Source organism: Barbus barbus (genome assembly GCF_936440315.1).
Source record: "Barbus barbus genome assembly, chromosome: 35".
Taxonomy (NCBI): Eukaryota; Metazoa; Chordata; class Actinopteri; order Cypriniformes; family Cyprinidae; genus Barbus; species Barbus barbus.
Window position 1 is genome coordinate 17,020,551 of NC_136763.1, and position 26,120 is coordinate 17,046,670.

The window sequence follows — 26,120 nt, forward strand, 5'->3', positions numbered from 1 at the left end:
TACCACAAAGCTGTAATTACAAGTAGGTAAAACGGTATGATTTATAGTTATATATAGGCCCTCAAAATAACAGCTAATGTTCAGTTGATGGTGTATAATGTGGAAATGTTTGACAGGAGGCTTTAAAACAATGTCATCTTCGAAACAGCCAATGACCCAGTGAACTTCATCTCCATATCCCATCATTTTGACTGGCATTTACTCTGGAGTTATGAGCAATAGCTCATTTCACAGAGCCAATAAAATTCTCCTCCAGACAGATCCCATCAGCCTGGGCCAGGGACCAATAGTGTGTCACTGCAAACCAAATCAGACAAAGCACAAAAATTACTCAGTCATCCTCTGGGTCTAACAATACTGGCTTATTTGTCTCCAGCGTTCTCTTATATGCTGTTTTCAAGGACACGGATAATAGACGTCATGATGATGTTCAATTGCATCTTTGACCTCTTGCTATAACAATTAAATCTCTCTAAAAGGAAAACCCCTCCTTTGGTGGGTAAAGAACATTAGAAAGGTCTATTTATGAGGATGGCATTAGCGAGGGTTGAAGTGTGTGTTTGTGTGTGTGTATGGGGCGGGGGTCACGGAGGGATGTGGACTGATTAATTTCAGACTGAGTCTTCATCACAGCCTGTCACCTGATTGCACTTTAAAAAAGTGCTCCTCTCGAGAAGCCAATCCAGTGCCATTCAGGCCAAATCCATCTCCCAAGGACAGACAAATCAGTTCCTCCGCTGCTCCTTGTGCTGAGTAGAAACTCGCACAAGATGACCAGGAGACTGTAGGCTAATAATCTAACAAGGGTATTGACAGTTTCTGTTGTAAATCTTAATATGCTTTAACACTTATATGACACAAAACACATTTTATTCACCATTTGAGATGACAAAGATAATTAGTTGTACTAATCAACATAAACTTAGCCATCAACAATGCTGGACATAAAAACATATATCACACAATTCTAACGAAGTCAGAATTGTGTGATATAAACTTGCAATTGCGTGTTATTAAGTCAGAAATGTGAGTTATATACTTGCAATTCTGAGAACATATCAGTCTTTATTCTCCTCAGAACTGGACTTTATAACTCACGATTGTGAGTTTTATATCCCTCAATTCTGACTTTATTTTTCACAATTCTGAGAAAAAAAGTCAGAATTCCATGGTTAACTCACAATTGCGCGAAAATAAGTCAGAGATGTAAGATAAAAAGTCACAATTACCTTTTTTATTTTTTATTCAGTGGCAGAAACGGGCTTCCATAAGTATTTACTCCAGAAAATTGTGAAATTGAATTAACCTTTGTGGCAGCTAGCCCCAGTATCCCCTATTCAAAGAATAATGTCAGATGATACATATGTTGAAGGACTGCTACTGAATTTATTCCATCACTGTAGATGATGTCTAAAAAAATTGAGGCACTGTTGTTTCTCTGTGCAAAACCTTACAAATCAATCAATCCACCTGCAGGGTTTGTTTTGCGAGTGAGAAATTACATCCATATATCAACAACTGACAATACAAGATTCCTGGTTAATAGTCAACAAAAAAGGAATCACTCTAGTGGAAAAAACAAACAAACACAAAAACAGAATGCAGAACTATGTACACATGATTGAATAGCAGTGTTCCTGAAATGGCTTGGGTGCCGTTCACATACACATTCTTTTATTCCTTTGCTCTGGTTTGTTAATGATTTGTCTATGTAGATGTAAAAAATGGAGGACAATTGTCTTGTTTTTCCTCCTCACACCATGCACATTGCAGATGTTGAGGCTGCTGCATTCTGTTCTGTTCTACCGTGTTGTGTCTAGCTGGTTTAGAAGATTTTCTTTGTGAACAACCCATTAGAATTTTGCATTACTGATGCCACCCACCTTTTAGAACAGACTTGACTTTGTGTATATGATGCCTTATAATGCTAAGTAGCTAGAAAACACACTAGATTTTGTTACACAGCTTTTGGGTTTGCTACAATGGTGCATTACTAGGACTAGACTGGATTTCATCTGAGAGAAAAAAAAGAAAAAAAAAACAATTGAAAATTCTGTAATTCTTACCCTCATGTTGTTCCAAACCTGCATGATTTTTTTTCTTTTCCCTCCCTGTGGAACATAAAGATATTTTGAAAAATGTCTCTGTACAATAAAAGTCAATGGGGTCAAATGTTATTTAGACCCTGATGTTCTTTAAAACTTCACTTTACATAAAAGCTGCAGTCCGTAAGTTTTGCCTCTTTGTCGCCATCTCTGTTTGAAAACCTGCAATTGCAGCTATGTGCGGAATTAGCTTCCTTCATTGAATCTAATGTTTTGAGGAGTATGTGTGGCAGTCAGTCACCGTACCGGTGTGGATATTTACTGTACTTCGCAATCACAGATTCTAACCTACGTCTTGGACTATATGACCCAAATAAGAATTTTCACCAGATATTGTCATCTAAACAAGTAACAAGTCTGCCACGTTTGGTCTGACCAACTGAGGAAAAAAGCATTACAATAAATCGCGTTACCAATGGTGATTAAATCTAAAGATCGGTTAGCTAATATCACATCAAACTGTGAAAATTATTATTATTGTTATACTTTATTCTCAAATTTTTAATGTTAACAACATCAGCAGCATTGCGTGAGTAAAGTGTGTATTAGCGTGTAGATTTCAATCTCTGTACAGTCTAATATCTAATTGTCATACCATTCAAATTTCATATTAAGAAATTATTTTAACCCTAAAAGCAAACTATGCTCCCTTCAAACTGGTGGTCTTTAAAATACAAATCTTGTGTAATCCCAGTCTATCTATAATCAGAAGCACATTTAAAACTGGAATTTAATTTAATTCACGTGTTTCATAAACACATAGCCTAATCCTTTCTGGATTACAGTCCGCCATCAAAATCTAGAATACATTCAGTTATTCTAGCTGCTGTGAGAAAAGGCTATAAACGATCCACCACCTGCAGGATCCTCACATGCGATAGCCTAGTAGCCGGGACAACTTTTTTATGTTTACAGGCGTTACATTTGTTAACATTAGTTGCAATAGTTAACATTAAATATGAGAAATATATATTTTTTACATTAGTTGATAAAAATGAATACAATTGTCCATTGCTTATGTTTGTTCATAGTGCAATAAAGGGAGTTTCAAAACTGAAAATTATCCCATGATCTAATGATACAACTTTTGATTTAAAAATATACTTGTAAATGCTGTAGAAATTGTGTCCATTGTTAGAGCTGTTCATGTAAACTAATTTAGCTAATGCTAACTAATGAAACCATATTGTAAAGTGTTAGGAAAATATTTGTATCTTCTATAGAAGAAATTAAGTCATACAGGTTGGACATGAGGGTGAATAAATTGACAGAATTTTATTTATTTTTTCTTGGTTGAACTATCCCTTTAAGAAATACAGTATAGTCACAAATAACATATGACCTTTGGCTTTGAAGAGGTCCACAGGTGTTTGTCAAAGAGCCATGAATGACAGCAGTCACCACTGATGGCAGTAGCATATATGCTACTTTTAATTTCTGCGATTACATAAGCGTCAGCTGGTCAAGACATATCGCTACACAGTGGCATCTTCTTGGAATGGAGTCCCCGATCTGCTGGTCAGAAAGTGTAATTGACACCCCACAACATGTCCACGTATTTTGATCCTTGAGTTTCAGGATTGGATTTGACCCAGTCTTATTGTAAGAAGTTCCAACTACAACCACTAGAAGCTCTTTTGAGTCAATGGTACAGGCGGTTCTCATTCACAACATTACTACAGCCTTGTCAACACAACCCGGAAGATTAACAAGGCTGATGGCGCGTCAGAGGAAGGCCACAAGAGTGGAAACACTTTGTCGCTATATGCTGAGGAGTAAAAAACAGGTCTGTTGACAGTATTGCATGCTTAAACCTCTATTCAAACCCCATCCTGAATGCCACCGTTAAACTTCCGAGTGCAGATCCTGGTATGAGAAGCTCCTGTTAGGGAATAGAGCCCCATCCTGCAAGGAACACAGTGATTAGATCTCTCTCAAAAGCATATGTCTCTCTAATCTGAGCTATCTGTCTGCACACCTTCAGTCTCACCTCTTAATGCGGCTGATCTGCTCGCACAGGTAAGACAGGTACTGAGTGAGCTTCACCATGGCGATGATAAGTATGCCCCCCACCAGCGTGCACGTGGGCCAGAGGAGTGAGCTAATGATGGCCCTGCGGCCGTAGAGACGTGTCAGGAGGATGCTGTCCTGCTGCTCCGAGGGGTCATAGTAACACAAAACCTGCTGGTGCGTCTTCAGTCGCTCTGAGATGTTCATCACAATGCTGTGCATCAGCGTGTGATCCTTGCGGCACTTTGGGATGTAAAAACACTGAAAGGAAAGAAGGAAGTGCATTTACTAGAAAGGAATTCAGTTCAGTTTGTGTACGGCACTGCATCGTGGTCATTTATCATGTTCAGAAACATACTTTGATGTTATCTTATAGGGACAATTTGTGAATTGGTAATTTTAGATAATTACATTAATTAAAATTACATTTAATGGGTGATTAGTAAGTGTCACTCATTTGTCCATATGTAAGTAAAGAGACAAGCCAGGATTGATGTCCTAAAGCACTTTTTTTTTGGTTGTTTTTGCTTCTGTAAATGTTTGCTCATATAGGTCACAAGCACTTATGAGCCCTGATGAAATTTATATATGCTTGCTCATATCATCTTATCGTTTGCCAATTAAATGTAATCTCTCTCTCAAAAAAAAAAGGGAAAAATATACTCCTTGATTTTTCGGCAGTACCTTCAAATATGTGGATTTTTATTTATTTTTAAAATATATTTTTGACAGTAAATATCATTCAAAAATACATTAAACAAAAAAAAAAGTTTTTATAACATTTTGATATTTTTGGAAGATTTTGGGTAATGCAATTGTCTCTTAATGAAGGAAAAAAGACCTCATTATTGATTATTATTATTATTATTATTATTATAGAAATATTAAGTACATTAGCGTAATACTTATTTCAAAACTTTTTTGAAAGCAATGATTGTCAGTTTGTAAGGAAAATATGTTGATTGATGGTTTTTACATTGCTACCCGTTTTTAGAAACATGCAAACAATGCCAATACCCCAGAAGGGCTTTATTTATTTATTTAGTTAGTGGTTTGTAAACAATGTTTTGTTGAACAAGCCAAAAGGGTTATTAATGTGGTAACTTATCTAAATAATCTGGTTTGTTTCAAGTTAAAATCTACTTTTACTACATTTAGAAGCAACCTGATTGGTTTAAATCAACAAAAATAATTGAACTCTAATCAGAAGCTTTAAAATAACAAGTGTGCATGGTGTCACAGAAGAACTGCCCATGCATCAGTATTTACAGGTAATGTGATATATCCCTATAGTTAATGCATATGGTTAGGTGTGGTGTACCTCAGGGTGGGCCTCATGGGCCTCCTCATTGTATGACAGCCGCAGAACTTTGCCGGTGAAGTTCAGATTGACGTATACCTGAAGGCAGGGAAACCTGGAGCTCTTCCTGCACTCTGAGCCGCAACTGTAGCTGCAGTTAATCTCAGCAACTATACTAGAGTTTAGCACTGTACAGTTTGACTCCTCTGTCCAAACGCTGAGAGAAAAGAAATGGGCAGAGAAGTAGAAAAAAGATAAGAAATCATTTATAATTGCGTTATGCATTTATCATACAAGATGAAGACGAGTTGTTAACATGCTGCTGGAGAACTTCCTACAGTTTCAAATTTTCAAGTGCCTTAATATTGATTAGGTTTAGGTGTGTTTGACTAAAGCTGAAATGAAACCCTGCAGGGAGGTAGATCTAGAGGAGCAGGACTGAGACTTAATGTGAACCTTAACCTGTGGAGTAAAGTCAAATTACTTGCTAATGAGTTCTTCTAAGGGCGTTGATTGTTGAAGGGCGTATATTGGAGGTAGATTGAGCATCAAAGTTGGCAATATTTACTTTTTTTTTTTAATGCACATTATTCTAAAAATCAACTTAATCATAATCGTATTTTATGAAAATTGCTCCACATCTAAACAACTTTCCTTTTCCGCTGACATCATCAGTTCCTCTCATAATTTATACCGCTCTATAGCTCATTCATGATTTTAATCAATTCTTAAGGAATGAAATCAAGTCTTTTTGTCATGAATATGCCGTTTTACTTGAAAATGCATGAAATTACAGAAGTAAATTTTTATATGTTGAGAAACAGAAGCCTACAAAATTGACATAGCTAATTAAAGTCTTAAATATTTTGCTAATATTGTTATAGACATAGCAGCTCATTATAGCCGTCCCATTGTAACTTGCAACAAATTATATAATCAAAGATGCTTTTATTTTTAGCCGTCGTGACACACTAAGTACAATATTTGTACATCAGGGTCACCCTCCATATTCACTAGGGTACACATGGGTGATTTTGGCCCTCTGTTGTGGCGGCCGATTACATGTTACTGTTTGTGTTTGTGCCAGGCCTCTTGTCTCCTACTCTATGAATAACAGACCTTGTGTTCTTTGGCTATTCCAAAGGCTCAGCTGCCGCTTTAATTGCCTTTGACTACAGTGTATGCCAGCTCTTATCTGTGTGCAATCTGTGGTGGGTCAGTGGTATTTGGAAGAGCTCTATCTATCTATCTATCTATCTATCTATCTATCTATCTATCTATCTATCTATCTATCTATCTATCTATCTATCTATCTATCTATCTATCTATCTATCTATCTATCTATCTATCTATCTATCTATCTATCTATCTATCTATCTATCTGAAATGCAGAAATGATTTTCCTTTTTAAAAATTTTTTTTTTATTATTGTGCAGTTTGAGCGAATTATAATGCAAAAATAATATTTGCTGTGTAGAAGGTTAGTTTACTTCTGCTTTCCAAACTTAGAAATGTGAAAAGGATCTATAGCAGAAATGACAAACATCTGTGATGTAATTTAAATATGAATGCATTAGCATGTACATTTGTTTCTTCAATTTAGAGGTTATTTAAAGGTACTTGGTAGTTCTTGATGATTAAAATTTTTATTCAGTTTTAGGATTCTAGCAGTTTCATGGTTTATCACGTTTTTTTCCCTGACTATGCCTTTGCATGAATGAGAATGCATGAAACAGTTGCAGAACCACTAATGTATTTTAATCCCAATCCAAACAAACGTGTTACATGTAGCAAATTAGATTAGTATCATTTCAAAATTTAAAGCACAGAATGGTCAGACTTTAGCTTTGCGAAATGATTCTACATAAAATATATCTGCATGAAACAAAAACCGCAGAATGTGACTCTCAGACAGGATTTCCTTGGTTACTACTGTAAAAAAGCAGCACTGCACTTTTAAACACTACATAAATATGCATAAACATGAAGGTAAGATGAAAAAAATACCATCTAAACTTTTCTGAAGACAGTCAGTTCCCCTCATATAAACTCCCACCCCCAATTTAGGACTTTCTTCCTATATTTTGTGCTTCGTGAACAGTGAGTTTGCTCTGCCTGCTACAGTATTTTCTCCTCTTTGTGTTTGTCTTACTATTCAATTCAGCATTTGAATGGGGAGAAATTACTGAATGCCCCTTTAATTCTGTGGTTTCAGTGTATTTTTGTGCAGTCCTGTTCTTGAGAAGGTATCTGGGCATCTTTACCTGTCTGAGTAAGAGCGCACCATTGTGATGCCTAACACAAAGTACATCATGGCAGAGAAAAGGATCATGCTGAGGCCTAAGAGAATGGCTCTGTCCTCTCCAGCCTTCAGCGCTGTGACCGTCCTTCTCTTCTCCAAAATATCATACTCACGAATCTTCTGATAAAAGGTCCTGCTTGAGTTACATAAGTCACAAGGCACACAAAGCGGGGAAAACGTAGATTAATGAAGGCATGGTGTGTGCCAAACCTAATATAACAAGATATTGCTTCAAGAATCATTTCACCAGTCCTTATCACATAAAAAAATGTTTGAGGCCAATAATTAGGTTTAGTTCAGAATTCTTGCTACTTTTATCTATGCATAGTTAGTTCCTTTCCAAATATTTAGCTCATGATTATTTAATCACGTTTTGACAGCAGGTTATATTGCTTTTGAAGATTATGCATGGGTGTGAAGGCAAGCTGTCTAACCTATCTATCTTTATCAGTGACCTTTTGATAATTACTGTGAGTACAGTGGTCAAAAGCATTACAAACTCACAACCCATTTCCTGTGATTAGTTTATGTCAGAATCCAAGATTAGTTTGATCATTAAAATTACATTCTCTGATACTGCTAAATCAGTGTACAACAGCAGTTATACGTAAAACTGCTAATAATAGTGAGTGAATTTCCAAGCATTAAATAAACTGTGATGCATCAGTTCTAGAATGATGAGAGTAATTTTTATTCAGAAGCGGCATATTTTCTAGGGATGCAAATGTTGGCTGATTCAAGTTTTCATTTTGAAATAAAATAAAAAATTGTTGTAAATGCATTGCCACTTTTATATATTTCATTCATACATGTTAATTTCCTATATTTTTTTCATTACTTTTCAGCCATTCAATATTCACTTAAAGCTCATTTTTAAATGCACTCATAATTTAATAAGTTAAATCTCAAAGTGAATATCAAAGTTTCCCTTTTAAACAAATGATTTTAGTTTTTGTTGTGCTATTTTTCATTCATTTAGACAAACTAGTCATTTGTTGGTTAAAATAATTTAATGGACACTTTTTTAAAATGTATTTTTATTTTTATTATACATTTAGATTTTTATCATATTTATATTTTATAATTAGATTTTCAATTTATAACTATTTTTGGTAGCACTTTATGTTAAGGTGTCCTTGTTACAAATCATGTTACATGCACTTACTATTATAATAACAATAAATTACGCATAATTACATGCAAGTAACCATAAGCCAAATCCTAACCCTAACCATATAGTAAGTACATGTAGTTAATGTACACTCAGTACTTAAATGTGTAATTACTCTGTAACAAGAACACCTTAAAATAAAAGTGGAACCCTATTTTTTTTACAATTATGTTTATTACCATATTATCCCAATGTACTTAAAATCAACATGGAATCAAACATGCAACGTCCTTATAGAGATCCTAGAAAACTATAGTTTAGCATGCTGTCACAGATGGTTCAGTTAGTTAGTTAGAGTCATTGTACTTTACCTTCTCTCACTTCCTGATCCTTGTGCTCCTTTACTTCCAGCCCACAGAAACATTCTCCCAGCTATTCCAGTGTGTGCGGCTCTCTCTGAAGCATTCAAAAAAGACTGCTGGGATGACCTGACAAGAAAGAAAAAAACACACTTAGTCGACCATGTGTTTCCCTCCGCACAGGTTCGTCTACAAACTGCTCCCAGTGCGTAAAGATGGATGGGTCTTTCTTTCTTTTTTTAAATATCACCTGAAACAGCCTTCAAAAAAGGTGAAATTTTACAACCACAATATTAAACAAGTGACTTCATCATTGCGGACAAACATAGTAAGTCCAAAAAGAGAATCCATCAGTCTTCAAATAGAGAAAAAAAAAAGTTTCTATAATCCTCAGCAGCGAACAAAGTCTGTCTCATGTGGTTGGAACCGGTTCTCGATAAATAAAACTCACTCCAGGCATTGAACTAAGCATCTGCTCCTTAATTTCCTGCCTGTTGGTTTGGTATTGACTATTCATGGGCTGGCGAGTGGCAGGGTGGAAAATAATAATGAGAGTAGTGAGCAAGGAGAGGAGGACCATTCACGGCATTGATCCCTTCCTCCAGCCCCGGCGGAGAGAGTGAGAGAGGAAAGAGAGAGAGAGTGCTGCTCAAAGCCTCCTCCTCCCCTGCACCCTGTTGCTGATTGGTGTTGATGGAGAGTCCTGTAGCAAGGTGACACAGGTGTTTTGGGCCACGCGCTTGCGAATGACTGACTGCACACTGCTGCCCTCAGATGCTGTCCAGTCCAGGCTCATCACTCAGCTTGTTTTTTCACAGAGTCTATCATGTGTTTAAATGTAAATCTGATGTGAAGAGCTATGCTTGTGACATTTGAAAAATTCTAATTATAATCAAGCATTTAGTGGAATAGTGTGCTAGACACTATATATATATATATATATACATATATATTTATATATAGTTTGCCCCCAATTTTTTAACCGGAGTAATGGTTTACCAGCTTTACCATCGCAGGAATAAATGACATTTTAAAAATCTATTCGAACAGAAAAAGGTTATTTAAAGATTTAATAAAATTTTTGCAATAATGCTGTTTTTACTGTATTTTGGATTAAAAAAGCAGCTTTGCTGAGGATTTGAAAGAAAAAAATAAATAAAGTGTGTGTGTATGTATACAGTATATGTACACATGTGCAAATATGATCAAATAAGGCTGTGAAAATAAATGAGCATTGTTAATGCTTTTGATCTTTTATTATTTATTTATTTAAAATCACCAAAATCTTAGCTTTCATTGGAGAATAAGTATTTAAAATGGGGGGAAATATCATTATGAAATAAATGTTTTTTTCTTAAATACATGTTGGACACAATTACTGGTACCCCTAGAAATTCTTATGAGTAAAATATCTCTGAAGTATATTCCCATTCATATTCACAATTTTGAGCACTCCAGGGTGATTATGAACATGAAATTATCCAGCCATGGCTTCCTGTTTCACAGAAATATAAATAGGAGGGTAAACAAAGCCCAAATTCCCTTAATCATTCATCATAATGAGAAAAACCAAAGAATATATTTCTGATATATTTATATATGTATGTATGTATGTATGTATATACACACACACACACACTTTTTTTTCTTTCATATGCGCAGCAAAGCTTATTTTCATACACAGTAGCTTGAGAATACAAGGTCACAAAAGTCTTCGTCTAGCTTTTTGACAATCCTTTTGGACGATCTGTACCTCAATTGTGCAAAAGTGGATTATATATTCCTGCATCAGCAACAGATTCTTCCTGGTGGCTTGTGTTTCACCCTTAAAACTATAATATTCTTCTACTTGTACTAGCTTAATACATTGGTATATGATTTAGTGTTATTATTAATGATCATGCTAGCCATTACTAACATTACTAAATCTTATTCCAATGTATTTACAAGGTACTTCAGAAAATCTTTCAAAATACATATTACCAATGTACCAGCTTGACTGACTGAGCAATTCCCACTCTCTGGCAGACCTGCCCACAAAGGTGCAGAGAAACATTTGATCTAAAATGAAGGTCTGAAAAGCAACAGTGAGCAAATCTTTGCCCTGCAGTGGAGAGCTGTAAATGTCAACGATGGGAATATGCCACATATCATATTTGTGTGTGTTGACTCTCTTCTATGCTGAGTGTGCCGGATCACAGGGCGATGAACTAGATATGAGGCAGAAGCAGACATAAAGCACTGACCCAAGGAAACCCATTGTCCCCACTGCACCCAATAAAACAGCTGCCAAAAATGCTAGGGCAAAGTGGCACCGAGAAGCACATCCAGTGTTTTTAATATAGAATGGCTGTCTTTAAAAAGCTTGGTATGGCCTGGGCAGTTGTTGGTATTTGCCCTTCTGGTCACCTTAGCTGGGTAAGTAACGTCTTACAGGGGCCTTTTTTGTCGCAAAAAAGAACACAGACATCTGGTGTTCACCCAAAACAGCTGGAACGTTCATCCAATGTGGCTGCGCATGATGGGATTTACTAAACCCATATTGTCACTGCAGTGATTTATGAGCCATTGTTGATACTCCACATTAGCTTAGTGGGAATAAAATTATGAAAAACTGTTTTTATCCCTCCCAGTGGTGCAACAATAGTTTAGCTGTTTTCCAAAAGTTCCAAAAGCTACTTTCAGTTTACTCAGAAAATGATTAGCTGATTTCCTGAAGTTCCTTTGCTGCATTTTATATATCTTTTTTGGAACATAATATATAGTCACACACTGATAATTATTAATAGTTTCAACTGTTTTAATGCAGTATTGTTGTATTTATTGTCATGCTTAATTTTGTTTATGGTTTTTTTTCAATAATAAAATAGTTAAACTGCTCTTTTTGATGTTTTCATCTCAGTTAATTTTCATTTGCATTAATTATTCTAATTTTAGTAGTTATTTATTAGTTGGCTCACTAATGAATCAACTCGTTTAGAAAATGAGTCACTTATTCAGGTACCTTTGCAGCATTTTTTTAAAAACAGTTTTCATTTGTTATATTTAGCTTACACAAATTCTTATTTTTAGTAGTAGTTATTCGTTAATGGGTCTGCTGATGAATCAGTACATTTAGAAAATGAATCACTGATTCAGCTGCCTTTGCAACATGTCTTTTTATAGCAAAATATTTAAAAACAAAATTACACTAAATTATAGATACTGAATTATATAACACTTTACAATAAGGTTCATTAGTCAGTGTTAATGAATGCATTAAATAATATTAACTTACAATGAGCATTTCCAATACATACACAGTATTTATTAATCTTTGTTAATGTTAATTAATAAAAGTACAACTGTTTATAGTTCATGTTAGTTAAGGTCCATTAATTAATATTAACAGATACAACATTTGAATAGTGTAATAATTTCGTAAATGTTGCAATTAATATGAACTGAGATGAATAAATGCTTTACAAATATTTTTCATTGTTAGTTCATGTTACCTAATGTAGTAAAATAATGTTAACAAGTTGCATTATTGTTTTTATTAGTAGTGTGTTGTAGCTAAATACTTCAGTTTGTCAAGCCACAGTAGCTTCCTCAACGCTCTCTAAAAAATACTAAGCTGCAGGAAGTTTAGTATGTCAGGAGATAATGATATTTTCTGAACTTTGAACAGATTCTGTTTTAGTCATGCTTTTTCAAGCCATTTAGCATGGCAGAGCAACATGGGAATGTGCTGTTCCAGGGTGGGCTGCTCCTCTGTCTTCAACTAAATGACATGCTAATGTTGCCTTCTGGAGGCCTGACACATGAAAATGATAAATAATTATTGCTCTTTCACATCACAACTGTCTGGATAAAGCCCAGGTGTCTCAGTGCAAAACCACCTGAGAACTACAACCAGAGTTTAGTCCACTGCATTCAGTTGCTTTCCTCTATTTACAGCAAACATTTTCATCGATGTTTACATCGAAATGAAAAACTCATGTTTGAGTCGCATTACGCACCTTAATCAAAACACATTTCTATGACTTATTTCTCAATCTTTTTAAAGATGTTTGTGGACTCAGGGTATAGGACATCCCAGTTAGACACATGTAACTGCTTTTTCGTTCATTGTGTCTCATTAACAATGTTGCATTCATTAGCAATATGATCTCTGTTCACCCTTGTTATTTAACACGTAATTACACACCTAATGTTGCATGAAATTATGGCTCTAATGACAAAAACAGAGGTACACTCCAAAGGACAGGTTAAAAAAGAGCTAAATGAAATGTTCAGAGCTAACTGAAACAATGTGTCAGTCACCGAGCCCATGTAGATACTGTAGATATGCAATCAGTTGTTAACTCTAGGATCAGAAAGACAATAACACAAATTAATATAGGGTATTTTCACCTGGCTAACAGAGTATGAAATAATATGTGACAGGATCACATATTACATGCCTCTCTAGAATACTTAACTCTGATTTGGCATTAGATGCTATTTACACTAAATGCAAATAGCATATTTTCTTAGCGATGGATGCTATTTACACTAAGTGCAAATAGCAGTATTTTTTTTTTACGATATGCTATTTACACAAGTACACAAGTATTGAGTGCAAATTATAGTTTTAATTCAAATTATTAAATAGATGCCATCTTATTGGGACAATAAAACCCTCCCTACATCTAACCTAACCCTACCCGATACTTTTATTTTCAACTTTTTGATTATTTCCTTCATTTTTATTGTAAATAAATGCCTTTCCGATGCGATATGAGATTTGAAAAGGAAGAAAAAAAGCTGCGAACTCGGACTCGATCGATCGCATCAAAAAGCACGTGCCTCACCATTTCCGCCACTGAAACTTGTACAAATTTAGCGTCTTTTTTATTGTTGACTAACCCAATCACGTGTTGGTGGGTGGAGTTAGTGTAAATAGCCTTTGCCAACAAGGCGGGCTATTTGCACTCAGTGTAAATGGACACTCCGTTTCGAATATTTGCCATTGTTTAACAGTCCGTCAATGCAGGAAGCTGAAATTAGTGCGTTACTTTTGTATCACACTGGCAACTCACTCTTTCTCTTCAGCAACTAGTGCTGTCAATATTGCCAATATTACTGTAATTTTATTGCAGTGTTCTTGTTGCTAAGAAAATTGTACATTAATTCTATGTTAAATTACTGATCACCCAATTTGGAATTTATTTTTGTAATAATGACTTATTGAACTTTGGGACATCAAGTGTTTTCATGGTGCATTCTGTGAGGGATCAAACAAAGTTAGTAAATAAATCAAGATATTATGTTGATGATTAGAAACTTAATTAGGTAGAAGGATTGCCACACAAAGATGGCAAAATCTCTGGTGCTGGTGAATCACTAGCCATTTACATAGTTGGATAGATCATTTTTCAAGCTAAAAATTGTATTCACTATTTTGTTATTGTTTCAGATACAGACAACTGTTTCTTTTTCTACTAATTTACTGCTCTCATCAAGCAAACATAATTACCTTTTAATGGAGCATTGTCAGGTCTATTACTCTAATTTGCTTTTTATTTTGGAATCTTTCAGTGCTGCTGGCCAGAATTCGAACATTATCTAAATACATGCATATGGAATATAAATATGCCTTATTTTGCATAGCAGATGCAGATGCGTGCAGACGAACTGGAGAGAAATTCTCACATAGCAAAAAGAGTGAGTGATGAAGCCAACTAAATAATAAAAAAAACTAAATAAAAACATATTGTTACTCCTTAAACTGTATACATTTATGACATAAATATGTGATGTGAATCCAAAAAGCTACGATAAGAAACTTAGACTTCATGAATATCCAAAGTACCCAAGTCTATTTATAAAGCTGAATGAATTATTTACTACCCATAAATTGCTCCTGAGGAAATTCCCTCACCATTTACATTAAGAACTACCAAGGATATAAAGATGTTTTAGGGGTCAATAAAACTGTTCAGAGGTTAATTAGGTTTATTTGGAGAGTGTCTTTCTCTGAAATTAGTATTGGATCTTCTGGCATGACACATCACATCATTGTATTGGATAACGGCCACAGTGGTTGTAGTTTTAATTGTACATTCAACACTCATCATAGGTCAAGAAAATAAAATCCAATAAAGGTCCAATAAAGGACTAAAAGATACTAGGGCTATATATATATATATATATATATATATATATATATATATATATATATATAGCCCTAGTGTTTCTTTAGTTCTTTGGGAGTTGTTGAATGTAATCATCATTCAGTTCTTTGTTTATATATATACATACAGGAGGCTAACAAGCTGAACAAGATAAGATACAAACTGACTACAAACACCACGGGAGGCTGGAAGTAACAAAAGTCTAAGACAAGGCACAGAGAACATGTAACACAAACGAGAAAAGCGGATTTGTGAGGAGAGCAATCACATTTATTTTCTAAAATCAAAATAATACTGAAAACCTTAAAATTGCAACAACAACAACAACAAAAAATTATAATAAATTAATTAATTAATTAAAAAGTAAAAGTCTTCTTGCACTGGATGTGCTGGTTTTGGCCTCATTGCCAGCTGCAGTCATGTCCTTATATATGAAACACCTCTGATTCACAACTACTTGCTAAGAAGCTCCCATTCATGCAAAGCAGCCTTGTTGACAAGTTTGGATGAGTAAGGGCAAATCGCACAAGATATAGTACTTTCAGTGCCCTGTAGTTGGCGATAGTACATCTTTTGTAGCAGAAATAAACTGCTGCAGAAAAGCTAGGTAAGCTAGGTCCATGCAAAATGTAATGTGTACCTGCAACACTCATCACAAATGTAATGGAGTAAAGAGTAAAAGTTGCTAATATGTTTGATACTCAGTAAAACTACAAAGTATCTGAAAATATACTCAAGTACAGTAATTAGTTACATTTACTCCAATACTATACATCTCTGTATATATATACATATACATATATACACTTTTATCCACTAAATGAGCTCATTTCAAATTTGATGCCTGCTACAGGTCTCAAAAAAGTTTGCATGGGGGCAACAAAGGGCTGAAAAAGCAAGAAATTTGGAAAAGATTCAGCTGGGAGAACATCAAGCAATTAATTAAGTTAATTGACATCAGGTCTGTAACATGATTAGCTATAATCATGAGGGGGCAGTCGTGGCCTAATGGATAGAGAGTTGGACTCGTAACCAGAAGGTCGTGGGTTTGAGTCTCGGGTCCGGCACTTCCCTATAAAAGGGATGTCTTAGAGAGGCAGAGTCTCAAAAGTAAAGATGACTCTGTGAAAGAGTGGGTAAAAAGATTGTGGAATACTTTAAAAACAACGTTCCTCAATGTCAGATTGCAAAGGCTCTGCAAATCTCATAATCTACTGTGTATAACATCATCAAAAGTTTCAGAGAAACTGGAGAAATCTCTGTGTGTAAGGGACAAGGCCGAAGCCATATGTGAATATGGTCCAGAAGCGCCATCGTGTCCTGTGGGCCAAGGCTCATTTAAAATAGACTGAAAAGTGTTCTATGGTCAGACGAGTCCAAATTTGACATTCTTGTTGGAAATCACAGACGCCGTGTCCTCTGGGCTAAAGAGGAGGGAGACCTTCTAGCGTGTAATCAGCGTTCAGTTCAAAAGCCAGCATCTCTGATGCATGTTTGCATGTTTTGGAAGGCACTATGAATGCTGAAAGGTATATAAAGGTTTTAGAGCAACATATGCTCCCCTCCAGATGACGTGTGTTTCAGCAGGACAATGCAAAACCACATACTGTAGCTATTACAACAGCATGGCTTCGTAGTAGAAGAGTCCGGGTGCTGAATTGGCCTGCCTGCAGTCCAGATCTTTAACCTATAGAGAACATTTGGCACATCATTAAACGAAAAATACGTCAAATTTCCAGCAGCCAGAAACCTATATTAGGCAAGAATGAGACCAAATCCCAACACCAAAACTCCAGAAACTCATAACCTCGATGCCGAGACGTCTTCAAACTGTTTTGAAAAGAACAGGAGATGCTACACCATGGTAAACATGCCTCCATCCCAACTATTTTGAGACCTGTAGCAGGCATCAAATCTGAAATTAGCTCATTTTGTGCATAAAATTGTAAAATTTCTCAGTTTAAACATTTATGTTATCTATGTTCTATTGTGAATAAAATATTGGCTCATGTGATTTGAAAGTCTTTAAGTTTTCATTTTATGCAAATTTAAAAAACTCCCCAACATTTTCGGAATTCAGGTTGTATATAATATTTATTTATTTTCAATGGCAACACATGGCAAAATACAGCTGGTAATAAAACATTATGGCTGACATGTTTTTATTGGAATTAATTTACTGCATGAAAGTGACGTGACATACGGCCAAGTATGGTGACCCGTACTCTCTGAATTCGTGCTCTGCATTTTAACCCATCCAAAGTGCACACACACAGCAGTGAACACACACCCGGAGCAGTGGGCAGCCATTTATGCTGCGGCACCTGGGGAGTAGTTGGGGGTTCGGTGCCTTGCTCAAGGGCACCTCAGTCGTGGTATTGAGGGTGGTGAGAGCGCTGTACATTCACTCCCCCCACCTACAATTCCTGCTGTCCTGGGACTCGAACCCGCAACCTTTGGATTATGAGTCCAACTCTCTTAGAATGGGGACATGCTATGAAAACATAGCATGCAATTTATATAGCAAAGAATGTGCCACTTAGTCATTAAATGGCCAAAAGACAAACTATACAACAGAACAGTAAATTACGGTCCGTTTAATTATCCGTACAGTACGGATAAATGAATGTAAGGCTTTCACTGTACCATATTTCTCCATTGACAGCAGGGTTATTATAGTTAACTAAAACTAAAATCATAAAACTTTAACTGAAATAAAACATAAAAAAAACTTTTATGTATGCTACTTGCCAAGGCATCGTTTTTTATTTAGTCACACACACACACACACACACACACACACACACACACAAAGACAATAACACAACAAAATTACTAACACCTTAAACTAAAAAAAATGAAAATAGAATATATGAAAATAGAAACAAATTAAATATTAATAAAAACTATAATGACATCTCAATTATAACCCTTAATATAAATAAATAAAATAAGCAAATGAATTAATGAACTAACACTGATTGATAGGAAACAAATGTATGTCAGTTCAGTGCACTCTTTAGTATCAGGTGTAGTAGCGCTGAACTTTGAAGTCTGAGCAACTGAGGATACTCCTGTGTTAAAAAGTGTCTCCCGTGAAGCAGATGGTGTCGGTCTAAGGGGCCTTGTGTATCCTTTGGTGACTTTGGTGTTGGAAGGTCAGCATTTCTTTCAAGGCTCCACGGCAGCTGGAGTCTGACATCACCACAGTAATACAGACACATGCCTCACATTGTACAATGTAAAATGTACAGCCATCGCCGCCACAATTAGCTTTAAAAGTATGAGTGGGAAGAAGTAGGGGGTCTGGAATCCTGTGCCGGTGGGTGTGTTTGACGAGCAAATGCTGCTGAACTGGGTTGGGTTGTAAATTTTGGTTGAAAAGTGTGGTTGAGGTTGAAAGAACAAATAGAAACTGTGACTTCACTTGGCGTCATTGTTATTGTGTGTCACGATGGGGCAAACAGGTCATTTGCAGAGCTGCGTGTTGAAAAGATGGTGTCTAGATGATAACATTTATTACCCCAGTAAACACATCCAAGTAACTGCCTTACTTTAGGAACGTGGTATTTCAAGTGTGACACCAGCTGGATGCTATTTTAGGGTCCTGATTCAAGAAGAGCAGAATTTAGATGAACACGGCAATAATTATTTGAATGTGCCCTTTATTAAGGAGGTCCTTAAAGATATTTACAGATATTTAAGTAATTTTACCAACATGGCTTCAAGGTTAAACACAGATCACTCTAAATTGCTGGCCAATACGATTCTTGATTGACTATCAACCTATATTAGGGATTTTTCAAAATGGCTATCTATTGATCAGACTGTAAATTTATAATGTTGTGTTTCCTAAATTTCATTTTGATTTTAGTAAGGCTTATCAGTATTATAATACAGATGCAACCCAAGCATAAACGCCAGTGAAAAAATCACATATCAGACAAATGTGAAAAATTCTCAAATCTTTTTCAAAAAGTAAAATGTATATATGATATTTACTGTATATTATATTATATTATTTACTTGGCTGTATATTTTTTAACCTAGTCTGCAGTCCAAAGTTTATGGTCAGTAAGATTTTTTAATTTAATTTTTTTTCATTAGAAATGTTTCTTGAGCAACAAATCAAGGATCAAGTGACAACAAGAGTAATGACTGCTGAAAATTCAGCTTTGCATCACAGGAATAAATGAAATTAATTAATACAATTTTTTAAATTGTAAATCATATTTGAATAGAAAATCTTTTTAAATTGTTATAATATTCCATAATATGAATTTTTACTGTATAAAATCCAGTAAAAACGTATCATGGTTTCCACAAAAATTTGAAGTGGCACAACTGTTGTAACTGTATAACTGTTATGAAAGTGATTATACTGTATGAGTGATTATGCTGTCAGGTCAAGAAATTTCTTTCTTGTTCTCAAATGCACATCATTCTCACCTGTACTCTCACACCTCAAATGTGCTGATAGATGAATCAATGGTCCTCACCCTGAATTGGTACATCGAGAAGATAGCCCATATTTCCTCATGTTGTACATTGTGTTCTGATGTCCCTGCTAACTTAGCAAATAAAATAAATCATAGTTGATTACAAAGACACCAGCTTCAGGTCGGGTTACAAATATTTGTTCAGCATTGAGAGAGTGGGCTGCTAATTTCCTTTTTCCACATCAAGACTATAAATCTTTTGACTGTATTTCAAGCTGTTTGTCTGTTGCGCTGCATTTAGAAATACCTGAAATCACAAAGGCTTCCCCGGCAGGTATGACAACCGTCGCATTCAGCATCAGCCATAACACGAGGCCAAGTGTGCGCCAGCAGATTATTTAACAAAGCAGACTGACTGGCCATGAGAGACTGACGTGCTACTCTTAGGGAGAGCGCAGCCTCTCCGTTTGTCAATACTGTTTCGAGTGAGAAAGCGGAGTGCTCTCGACAGCAGCCATCAATTGGTGAATGTAAAACTTGCTGTTTTCCTCCAGCTCTGCCGCTGGTCAGAGATCCAGTCAGCAGACTGTTAATCACACTCACTCAGGCCCAGCGAGACAGCCGCAGGGTAATGACACCTAAACAACAGGGATAAATCACAGAGGAGGGACCATGACACCAGCACAGGAAACAAGTCATGCTGCTAAATCTGAACAAAACCAGGAACTGATAGGACATCTGTTTATCTGTTTTGCACTCGATTACAGTGTGGTTGCTGTAACATACTTTATGCAAACATTTTTATTAGGACAGTCGATTGATTTAAAATGTAACTAAATTAATCGATCTACTGATTAAGTAATCAGTTTAATAATAAACAATTGCATACGTAAATGTATATACTGTTCAAAAGTTGAGGTTGGTGAGATTTTATGTTTTGAAAGGAGTCTCTTATGCTCACCAAGGCTGCATTTATTTGATCAAAAATACAGTAAAAGCACTAATATTATGAATTGTTATAACTTCTATAACAGTTGCACAGTAGTTCCTCTGCTAGTTTATATATATACATATATATATATATATATAGATATATATAAACATATATACTTCCACAAATAGGCTATATTGTTTCCACAAAAATATTAAGTGACATAAATGTTATACTGTAACTGTCACAGCTGTTGTAACTGTATAACTGTTATAAAAGTTATAACAATTCATAATAGTAGCAATGTTTTTATTGCATTTTTGATCCAAAAAATGCAGTCTTGGCGAGCATAAGAGACGTCTTTCAAGAACATTTAAAAAATATTACCAACCCCAAACTTAAAATCTGTATATTGATTGAGAGGGTCTATTAAATCATTCAGCTCGATATTACCACAGATCTTAAATCTTTGCCATTTCCTGGAAAGGCTTTATCATTTTTCTGTGAAGTTCCTTCCTATAAGTGATTAGTTGTGCTGCATTTATTTTATGCCTCCTTGCTCAATATCAATTTCTTTCCAAAAAAAAAAAAAACATTCAAAAGCATTATTTTTTGCTTATTTTTGCAAATGCAGATTTTTATTTATAATTAATAAATTATTATGTTAAATTGACGACCCAAATTTCTGCATATCCAAAGTTTACTTGTACCATTGTAGAAATGTGCTATGTGCAATCAGCCATGATTATATTTTTTGAGGTGGTGTATGCCATGTTTATCTAAAATTAATATGGATGTTTAATAAAAAGAATGAGTGCACCTTTCAGTTAACAGGTTTCATAGATTTGATTGTCTGATGCATTTGATACGTGTCAGAACACATGCTGATTACAGCAATCAGAGTTCGCCTACAGTCAATAAACATATTCCCTCCATTAGTTGCTCTTTTTCTGAACAATCAAGCTAAAGTCTAAAATAGAATCATCACATTTAACCGTAACCAGCTTTTCAAAGACTTGCTTCACCACTGTGTGTGCAGAACTTCTCTACATGTAGCAGCCAAAATACCAGTTATTTTAAAATGTGGACCTAACTTTTCTCTGCTTTAGTGGATGCCCTGTTTGGACTTTAGAGAGTTTTTATTGTGTAAAATCTGGTTTAGCGAGACCAATCCTTTACATCAGCTATTAAATGATATAACAGAAAAAGACAGAATTCACCCCAAAATTTAAAAGTCTGTCATACCCTCACTCTGTTCCAAACCTGAATGACTTCATTTCTTCTGTAGAACACAAAAGACAACATTTCATAGAATGCATTTTTAGACCTATCACTTTGCCAAAAAAAATAAACAAAATAACTATATATCGCAAATCTAGAAGTAAAGTAAGTTTATTCACAGAACATATCAAATTACTTTTATGATGCTTTTTTTTTTTTTTTGGTCAAACGGATTTAGAATAACATGAGGGTGAATAAATTATGACATAATTGTCATTTTGGAGTGCACTATACCTTTAAGTTCAGTTCTTGTTCATACTAATTATGTTCTATTATAAGTATTAGCTACTTTTTAAATTAGTCAAAACTTTATTTGAACTGTACAGCTTTTTACGTAGTTATTATTTAAGAAGTCATAGTGTTTTGGTCATTAGTTACCATGTTACCATAGACATTGGTGACATTTTTGTTCAGACAAATTATGTATAACATACATAATCATTTATAAGGCCGAAATGTAATGTGTAAAAATGTGTTAATATTATTATTATTATTTGGTCAAACTGTGCATTATTTTAACTGTAAATTGTTTAAATAGTATTTTTTATGTTCATTGTACAGTATAGAATGTTACCGTAGACACTGGCATTGTTTCAAAATAATGTTACTACCTAAACAACATGTCCAATTCTAATATCAACATTTTCCAAAACCATTTCAACTGCTGATTCAAACACACTTTTATAAGAAAAATCTAAATGGATAGCTGGATAAATTGTGGTTTAGCAGACTTGCATAATACACTTTTTGCAAATGTTACCACTTTTACTTCTTTATAATATACAGTTCAATATGTCTGGCTAACAGCCAAGTGAGTAAAACCCTTGTGTAAACACAGCCATGAGCTTATAGCTGACAAGTCAAACATAAATGAGGCCAGTAACCCCTTCTGGATCATTGTCACACACTCCATTACATCACTACGCCATTGTGTTTCACATCAGCCAGCCGGACTGAATCATGTTATGTAACTGTCCTGTTTGTCTTAGCAGTCACTCTTCATTCAAAACCATTTTAACCCCAGTTAAGGTCACTTCATCGCATCGGTTGAAGGTAACCCTGTAGCCATCCGCGTGCTATTGAAAAATTATTTTCGTGTCTGGACAAACAACGGCAGGCGAGAAGCACGTAGGTTGTAAAGAATGCTCATCTGCTTTGTGCAGGTTGTAGTGTGTTTCTCTAGGGGCCCAGAAATGCCTGTCCCCTGCAGATCATGTAACCTAAGATAAAGAACACAGAGGATTTCTGGGAAGTCTGGTGTCACACTGGGCTTTCTGCTGCTGTCAGAATCTGAAAACATCTAGCTATATACATGCTTTTCCCGATATATCTGCGAAGAGTAGCGTGTCAACGCTTAGAGGACCTCTACTGACAAGTCCTGGCTGGATCAGGTGGAAATTTCTGACTGAGTGCACACTTAGCTTTTTATGTTCCAAAATTTTGGCCCACGGTCAAAATAATTATAGCGTTCTGTTGATCAATAGGTCTCCGTTTGAGCTCGCAAATGCACTGGGGTATGGAAAATTACACGGCTTAAAACTCAGTAACAGTGCCAGCTTCAAGCAAAACAATATCAGTTGAGCTTGTGTTGTTGAAAGCCCTGTGCTGCGTGGTCACACAATGTCATTTGTCAAAGTTTCTTGTCAAGGCTGTGACTAAAAAAAGATGACAAGTTGAGGGTTATTTGTACTTGTTTAACATAGTTCACGTGTTTACGAATTGCCAAATATTCCCCGAACCACAAAAAGCAGCTAAGACATGGCAGGGCATCAGCTGGCGCTTCAAAACTGCCTGTGCCCATCCAGACAAAGCACTGGCTGTAATAAAAGGCTCTGCTAATTTAAAGTTGCTTAGCTGATCCCAGCGTGACTTTTTATTACGATGAGGACAGTAAGGTCACGATATTGAGGGTTTGCGCCTCTTGAAGATGCAGCACACTGTATTTCTGTCATGAGATCATGTGCCGCAAAGGAATGAGGGACATTTTATCTGTCTTTCTGTCAATCATTTTGTTGTCATTCGATAGTTTTGTCCTTTTTGTCTGTCTGCTGTTTTGTTATCTATTGATTGTTTTGTCATTCTGTCTGAATATGTCTTATTGTAATTTCTGTTGATTGTTTTGTCATTTTGTCTGTGTCTGTCTGTCTTTTGTTCTACTTATCGTTCTATCTGTTGACTCTTTGACATTCTATCTATGCGTCTGTTATTTTGTTGTCTGTCGATAATTTCGTTGTTCTGTCTGTTTTGTTGTCTATTGATCTTATCTATCTATCATCTATCTATCTATCCGTCCGTCCGTCCGTCCGTCTGTCTGTCTGTCATTCAGTCTATTTGTCTGTCATTTTGTTGTCTATTGATAGTTTTTTGTTCTGTCTGTCTGTTGTTTTGCTGTCTGTTGATCGTTTTATCATTCTGTTTTGTTTTCTATCACTTGATTTGTCATTCTTGCTCTCTGATGTTATATCAGTCTGTTTGTCATTTTGTTGTCTTGTCAGTTTTTCTGTATGTTGGTCTGTTTTGTTGTCTATTGATCAATTTGTCACTTTATCTGTCTGCACCTATTTTTCTGTTTGTCTGTCTGTTGTTCTATCAAATGTTCTATCTATCTGTCTGTCTATCCAGTCTGTGTTTCTGTCTGTTCTATCATTCTATCTCTGTTTTATTTTCTGGCATGGTCAGACCATTCAGTTCAGCTTTTTAGTTGCACTGCCAACATTTTTATTTCCCGCAGCAAAAACAATTAATAATGAGTATTAATAAATAAAAAATATCAATGAATTTTAATATGTAGATTTATATCTTATTTGAACATTCTATCCATCAGTCTATCTATCATTTAATTACAACTGCAATCTCTATATTGGTATCATTCATTACTCCCTTAACTTTGCCAGGGTCATGTGCAAACTTATCATCCAAACTCAAATCTACACCCATGGTGCATCTGTTGTCTTTAAATTTACATGGACTCGCAGTCAGTTAGAAAGCATGATGGAGCCGTGACACACCTCTGAGCGAGCGTCCCTGTCTCCCATGTGTGCAAGGTGCTAATGGGACATGGCTTTGCTGCCTGCTGGCTCGGGATCTGATATAGTAGCTAAAACAGTGGCACCAGAGAGGCTGCGGGCTCTTGCTGAAGGTCAGCTGGTGGGCCTGTACCAAATACAGGTCAAGAGGTCAGGGGAGGAATTCACATGCCCTGCTGCTACAGCTGGATGATGAACGATCATCTACACACAAATATACCAACATAACAGTGAAGAAATATATGATAAACTAGTATCTTTGAACTTCTTGATGGTACTTTTATTAAATCAAGGGGAAAAAGCAACCAAATACAGCCCTGTTGCTTAAAGGGTCTGCTGTAATAGTCAAGCAATCCCAGCTGTTTTCAAAGACTTGATAAAGTTTGATCAACAAACAAGACGTGACTTTAACATGAAATGAAGGATAACGCCTCAGTGTCTCAAGGCTAGAAATTCAATTTCTGTGGATATTTACTCAAGCGCTTTATTTTTTCTCTTTTTTTCCTTTTCTGTAACTGGCACACACAGTTATTTCCCCTCACACAAACTGTCACCCACTAAAGCAAATGCATTTTATAGATGTTTAAAGAAAGTCAAAAGTCTAACTAACAACTTATCCTATATAAAGCATTAGTATATCATGAATCAACCCCCTTTACGCATTTGACAGACAAAAATCATACCTACCTTCAGGTGTCTTTGTTCCTTCTGGATTACCTGGCCAATAATCCCATTCCCAGCAGGCGATTGTGTCTGTCAGAGGTAGTTTAAACTTTTCTGCAGATGTTCTATTGGTTAAGTCTGTCTGCAAAGAGCACTATTAGTGAGAGAGACGTGCTAACTCTGAGTGTAAGCCCATGTGCTCAAAATGTTTCAGATAGCTGCTGGTGCGACAAGAGTGACAGGCACAATAGACTCACTTGCTCTCTCACGCTTAAAATGACTTGACTAGTGTCTGTATGTGAGAATACACACTGATGACCAAGAAACACTGTCAGTAGCCTACTTCAAATATCAAGAATGCAAGGGAATTACAATAGTAAACGAGATGTTTGTTTGTTTTTTGAAAAAATGATTACTTTTATTCAATAAGCATGC

General features: G+C 35.7%; 1 protein-coding gene across 2 annotated transcripts; it reads right to left on the reverse strand.

Annotated features, from left to right (window-relative positions):
* Positions 1 to 854: 854 nt before the first annotated feature.
* On the reverse strand, positions 855 to 25,883 carry LOC306854843 (calcium-activated potassium channel subunit beta-2-like). 2 transcript variants are annotated; one of them, XM_079393092.1, is made up of 6 exons: positions 25,710 to 25,883; positions 9,200 to 9,316; positions 7,680 to 7,850; positions 5,437 to 5,632; positions 4,096 to 4,376; positions 855 to 4,010 (listed from the first exon to the last, which is right to left on the reverse strand). In XM_079393092.1, the coding sequence occupies exons 2-6, from the start codon at positions 9,250 to 9,252 to the stop codon at positions 3,926 to 3,928; spliced, it is 786 nt and encodes a 261-aa protein (XP_079249218.1). In that variant the 5' UTR covers positions 9,253 to 9,316; positions 25,710 to 25,883; the 3' UTR covers positions 855 to 3,925. The 2 variants fall into 2 exon arrangements, with proteins under 2 accessions (XP_079249218.1, XP_079249217.1); XM_079393091.1 differs by having other exon boundaries at positions 861 to 4,010; positions 7,680 to 7,853.
* Positions 25,884 to 26,120: the final 237 nt, after the last annotated feature.